Below are 6,364 nucleotides of genomic sequence, written 5' to 3'. Positions count from 1 at the left end.
TATCCCCAAAAATGTAGTTTGTCTCTTCTATTTTCAAAATATCATTATTTATCATTAAATTAATGTTACTTGTGTTCTAGATATTGGACAGTGCGAATTCAATACACTTAGTTTTTTTTTTTGCATTTAAAAGTAGATTATTTACAGTAAACCAGTGAGTTACCTGAGATATGGCACTATTTACATCGTCAAAATTGTCCTTATTTCTATCGATTTTAAAAATCAAAGACGTATCGTCATCAAATAGTACTATATCGCAAGTATTTTGGACTACGTATGGTAAATTGTTTATGTATACTAAGAACATGAAAGGACCTAGAATTTTTATTAGATTGATTGTCTGTATACATCTCCTTCAAGCTCCACTTAAAACCGGCCCTCTATAAAGGATAAATTTTATTAAAGGATAAAGTATTGCTCTACTGATAGTGTCTATTCATTTTCCTTTCCATTTTCCTCTTCTTCTTCTCGTCTAGTTCTGTCTCGGCTGGTGCTTCTTGGAAGAACCACGGCCCAAGGATGTTGGTCCAAAGTAGCCAGAACGCCCTCAGTGGCAGGAAGAGTAACAGTAGCCAAAAGTAGTTGGAGAAGATTGCAAGCAGGTGTGTGATTGAGGCCAGTATTACAACATCTTTCACGTGCCTGAAAAAAATATTGAATTGTATCAGGTTTTTTAGCTTGATTGTTAGCTTTAGTAGCTTGATAATGAAAAGAATGCCCTGCTGAGTTTGTTATGGGCTCTGCTCTGACAATCTCTCTAGCTTTTTTTCAAAGCTTGCCCCCTTGGCAGTTTTCCTTGAGTAGTTTACATTTGAATTCAAATTCAAAATATTTTTATTCGATTAGACTTTTACAAGTACATACCTTTGAATCATCAAAAGCATATACCACTGGTTTGGAATGCCTTTCGTACTGAGAAGAACCAGCAAGAAACTCGGCGGTTGTTTAGGCGTGAAAAGGTGACAGTTAAATGTGTGTGTGTTTCTGGGATGCAAGATCTCTATACCCATTAAAATTGGTTAAATGATGGACCGTGAAAAAAAGACAGACACACTTTCACGTTTCTAATAATCAGTATGGATTGATAGTAACTTACTCGCCCATCCCACCTTCCATGTTCAAGTCTACACCAGGGTTCAAAAGTTGGCTGTTTTCATCATAAGTTGGCCGAATGATGTACATCAAGGTTTGGTAGCATAAAATGTAGATGCCTATTACAAAGGCATTCATAAACTGTAACAGAAAACTATGATGTGAGTATTTGTAGTGATAATTGTAACGGATCTTAATGGACATATAAAACGACTCTGGAAAAGGTGTGCATTACAAAAATTACAGTTATTTTTTGGTGTCAATTTTAAGCACTCCACCAAGCGTACTGGGAACTAAAACTGAAAATTTGTATCAAATGGCTTTCGTGTTGACAGATGTGTGTGTGAGTTATATTAGTAGAGATCAATGTCAAAAACTGAAACGAGACTGCTACCATACTAAAAATATGGTCTCTGGTCTATACTGGTAAGATGCCTACATTGTGGCTACTTAAAGGATGATAAAAAGAAATGATCCATCATCATCACCATCGCCTCCGTTAAGGCAAGTGAAATTTAATTGCTTAAAACATATACATAATTCTCAAAAGTTACAGGTCCATGCCTTGTATCAAACCCCAAACCAAACGAACAGGAGGGGAATGTTTTATCATTGCTTAGTTGCGCCACACCTATATAATATCCTTTCCAGGGTGGTCCACTTTACATTTAGACTGCATCACCACTTTGCCACCAGTGGGGTGATTTGTTTTTTTTTTTTGATATTTCTAGACTATTTGCATCTATGTTGACTATCAGTCAACTATTTGCTAACTCAGAGTTCTACGCTGAATCGCAGCCATCAAGAGATAGATTGGTTGGTTTAATGGTCACCGAGTGATATTAAAATAATTTTTGTACAAAATCTTAAATGGAATAACAATAAATATGTGGCTCCCATTCAGTGTTGAACACTGAATTAGCGAATCACCCGCAGGTCCAGATATAACATAGATACTTACTAAGACTCCGGCAGATAAACTCTCATAGTAAAATGTGAGAGTAACAATGTTGTACGCCAACCCAGCCCCAAGAGCCATGTTGCGGTAGAAACTAACTGTTGATGCATTCTCTGTCAGTATCTGCTTAGCTCCCTTGGTAGGAACTTTGCCTTTCTGAAAATAAGAATTGAATAACAAAAATGTGGAAGCAGTAGCATTTACCTCTGACTTATCCAGGACGTTGAGATAAGGAGTTTATTATTATATTACTTATTATTTAATTTCGACATACATGAAAAAGAATGAACATAAAAATAGCAAACCAATGTTCTATGTAAACAGCACCAGAATAACACTTTCACCAAAGGAAAGAAACATTTGGTATACAAATGTGCACAAAATGTAAATAGGTATGATTACAATCCCTACATCTTAGTAAAAAAGTATCGCTTGGTCAGTTAATGTAATAAGTTTCACGAACATTAAACGGCCAAGCCATACTTTTTTTTACCAAGATTTAGAGTTTGTAGAATCAGAGCTTGTAAGTAGAGTTATTTGTTATTTATTGTTATAAATATGATACAGTCAAGAGCACTTAAGAGCTATATACTTTGGACTTGGGATAGGTCCCATGGGCAGCACAAATCGAAGATCAGCTAGGGGCTTAGCTCTAGTAGAGATCTCATAACTTTTTAACAGTGAAAGATGAACTTGTGAGCCTTGGCAACCAAATTTACATGAAATGTTTTTGGTGGGATATAATTATAGTGAGACGATTAAATATCTAGCACAATACCTATATATTTAGTATAGGTACCTATTTAGGTACCTAGGTACTGTTATATCAGATACTAGCTGCTATTTTATGATCTTACCGGGGGCATGATGTTTTTCTTTTCCGTCTCGAGCCGAAGATTTTTATGAAAAGTAGAATAACTAATCTGTAAATTAAAATAATAAAATAACCTTTAACGTCTATGTATTATGATATTATGTCCGAATATCAAGGTAGTTATTTCTCAAAATTTCAATCAACTGACCAGAATAAAAAGATCTTTTGTTAAGTAACTGTTTTAATTTGGTTTCATATGGTTTCAATAGAGAAATATTAGATTTTCAATTCGAAATATTGTTCTTACTTCTTTCCAAAAAGTTGCCAAAGAGTCATGCATACCCCTATAATACACGGTGTAACCGGCACCATAGATCACTATGGTCTATGATGGATCACTCACTATGACTCTGAGTGACCGTTATTGGTCTGTGGCACTGATATGCTATTGGTCAAAGAACAGTCTGACAACAGTTTGGCACTTGAATGACATTGACAGGCTGCCAGCAATTAGAATCTTCTCAAGCTTAGGGAATTATGTTGAAAATCAACGTTGCCAGAATGTTACTTTTGTAACATTTTACGTTACTTTTGACCCCCTCACGTTTCTTCCATGTTACACGATTTAAAATGTTACTTTACGTTACTTGTAGGGCTTCATAAAAATATTCAATTTTTCCCAGCAAACCAAAAATAATCGTGAAATGGAACGCATCCAAAAAAGTTTTCGTTTTTAGGTTTATTTCACTTTCTCAAAGTTATTGGTCTATGTTCACTTTGTTTTGTAATTACTCTGTGATTAGAAAAGTGTTTTGTTTGTATTTTTTCTGTAACTCATACTCAACTTTGGTTGGATAAAGTTATTCGTTCGGGTCTGCCCGCGAAATTCAAATTTAATTTGGTTTTTCGCAATTTATAAACTAATACGACAAAGTAGGCTTATGGCACTTTAATTGCGCCAAAGCTCAATTTTTCTATTTTATGTATATATACTCTGGATAAAATACATAAAGATACATACCACACTGAAAATAAATCATTGTTGATACAAAGTATTTTGAAATGTACGAGTATAATTTTATCTAAGTAGGTAAGATTTTTATCTAAGTAGGTAAGATTCAGTTTTATTAACAGCAACAATTTAATTCCACATGTTACATTATTAATTATTGTATTGTTAAAATTCGCTGCATAATTTAAATCTTTATGTACAAAATATTCGAAAGAAAATATGGATATATTTATTTTTGTTCATAACTGAATTTTATTATTTCTTAGCAAAAAGACCTAACTATTTGATGGAACAGAAATAAAGATAAAGGAATTTTAAAGTATCAAATGGTTAGGTACCTATTCCAGGTCTGTTATTATAGATATGTACTAATTTTGGGACTGCCATACTGAATTTTTTGAACATGCGACGCTTTTCCAGTCTACTTTCGTTTGCCATTGCCAGACTCTATAGTTCGCGACAGCTCGACATGGCAATCTGGGTATGAGGCGGAGGGATACCCCGCTCACCACCCGCTCTATCCCGCACCCTTGGACGAACCAAACACCCGCGTTAGCGCGGACGTTATGTGGGTGTCTCCATCCACATATCTATGCTCCACCCCGATTGCTATGTCGACCTGTCGCGGACTTTACAGTAGGTACGCATAAACTGCATCGTAAAAACCGTCTCGGAAAAACGGGTTTTTACGGCGCTTTAGATATTTTAGGTCAGGTTTTTCACTCGTAATGTGCTCGAAATCAAGATTTGTTTGCCAGTTCCAGTTCGCGGTAACCGGTAACAAGGTCGTATCGGCTGCGTGTACATAGTGTGCCTCTTACGCATTCCAGCGAGAAGCTACTTGTTTACCTTTTCTTCAAGATAAAGAAAAACGGGACTATTCGATCAGCCTGCTGTAGTTGTTTTAATAAAACTATATTATGAGAAACTATTCAAAATATTAATGTATTGATTGTGAACGTCAGGATGGCCGGTGTAGTGCTGGAAAACTAATGAGATATATTCCAAAAAATTGTACCTAAATTGTACTATTTAGTACCTATATAGAAATAATTAGTACCTTCATCAATTAAATAATAAACGAAGTTTCTCATACACCGGCGGTCCTGACGTCAGGTTGGCCGGTATGTTTTTGTATCTTGCATATAGGCTACGATAATCATTCTAAATCTTACATAGAAAATTTGTACCTAATTAGTACCTACCAAAACACCCAACGCACAATGAAAATCTAAATGGGATCCCACACAAAATAATATTATTTCTTTGCGTGCCATACAAAATCATGCAATCGCGCGTTGCTAAGTAAATTCTTCGAGTACTATTTGCTTTTGACAGGTGCCGTGGCATAGCGCATGTCAAAATTAAATATCTAAAGCTGGTTCCGTTTTCGTTGTAAACATTAAAAAAAAAACAGTCAAGCGCGCGTCGGACTCGTATACCAAGACTTCGTGGAGGTTTTTAACAAGTAGGTTTTATATTAATAAAATTCTTAAGTCTATGACAGTGACTGAGGGAAAATCCTATATATCCTACTACTATTATATTATTATTACTATTAGATATATTCGAGGTAGTGAGAAAGATTAGGTTAACACCGATTAACGTTCAAGTGCTGACGGGACATGGAGGGTTAGGGCAGTACTTGAAAAGGTTTAAATGTAAGGACGACTCAGCCTGTGACTGCGACCCAGCGAACGAGGAGTCGGTGTTACACCTGCTGCTGGACTGCCCCAAGTATTACAAAGAGCGCTATGCGCTGGAGCAGATTACGGGAATGCAAATACAGAAGGAAACGCTGGATATACTGATTACTAACAGGAAATGCCAGACGGCATTCCTCGATTTCTGCACGAAAGTTGCAAAGAGCTCGATTAATAAAAATAAACCTAAATGTCTATAATTTGAATATATTATACTGAAAATATAGACCGATAGTTTCATGTCTATTATGAGAATAAATATATTAAACTTCAGTAATTTTTTTTGATGTAATATAGTGAAAATATAGCATGTAAAATGAAATTTAGAAAAATACTCTGAAACATATCAGAGTAATTCTCTTTAAATTAAAAAAAAAACCTAACCTAACTGATCAGACAAAACAATACCCTCCCCCCGCCCCACCATCCCCGCATACCCATTGATATCTCAAATATTTACATTTCCGACTGCTATTTAGGCAATGTATAGATTTCCTAGGAAATGTGTCTAATATAATTTATTTTACACATTTCCGTGCGATTTTAGGAATGACATACATTTCCTAGGAATTGTATACAATGACGGATTACATACATTTCCGGTAACATATACATAATATACATATGATATACATTATACATAATCAACAGGCGCGTTTGCTACAGCTTGCAAATATGTAGGTAAGTGTCATAAAGGCAGATAAGTCATGGAAAAATGTATTCAACCTCACAATAAATAAAACAAGTAATATATTTCAAACAGTTTTCAATTTATTTCAAAATCA

General features: G+C 35.1%; 1 protein-coding gene across 2 annotated transcripts; it reads right to left on the bottom strand.

Moving 5' to 3' along the window:
• Positions 1-229: 229 nt before the first annotated feature.
• Positions 230-3,213, bottom strand: LOC123880579 (transmembrane protein 208). Of its 2 annotated transcripts, none has more exons than XM_045928774.1 (5): positions 3,172-3,213; positions 2,908-2,973; positions 2,054-2,206; positions 1,097-1,233; positions 230-642 (listed from the first exon to the last, which is right to left on the bottom strand). In XM_045928774.1, the coding sequence occupies exons 1-5, from the start codon at positions 3,202-3,204 to the stop codon at positions 420-422; spliced, it is 612 nt and encodes a 203-aa protein (XP_045784730.1). In that variant the 5' UTR covers positions 3,205-3,213; the 3' UTR covers positions 230-419. The 2 variants fall into 2 exon arrangements, with proteins under 2 accessions (XP_045784730.1, XP_045784731.1); XM_045928775.1 differs by having other exon boundaries at positions 232-642; positions 3,073-3,204.
• Between the last annotated feature and the right edge of the window lie 3,151 nt (positions 3,214-6,364).

Source organism: Maniola jurtina, chromosome Z (genome assembly GCF_905333055.1).
Source record: "Maniola jurtina chromosome Z, ilManJurt1.1, whole genome shotgun sequence".
Classification (NCBI taxonomy): Eukaryota; Metazoa; Arthropoda; class Insecta; order Lepidoptera; family Nymphalidae; genus Maniola; species Maniola jurtina.
The sequence above is the reverse complement of the archived record's forward strand: the minus strand, read 5'-3'. Positions and strand labels throughout refer to the sequence as shown.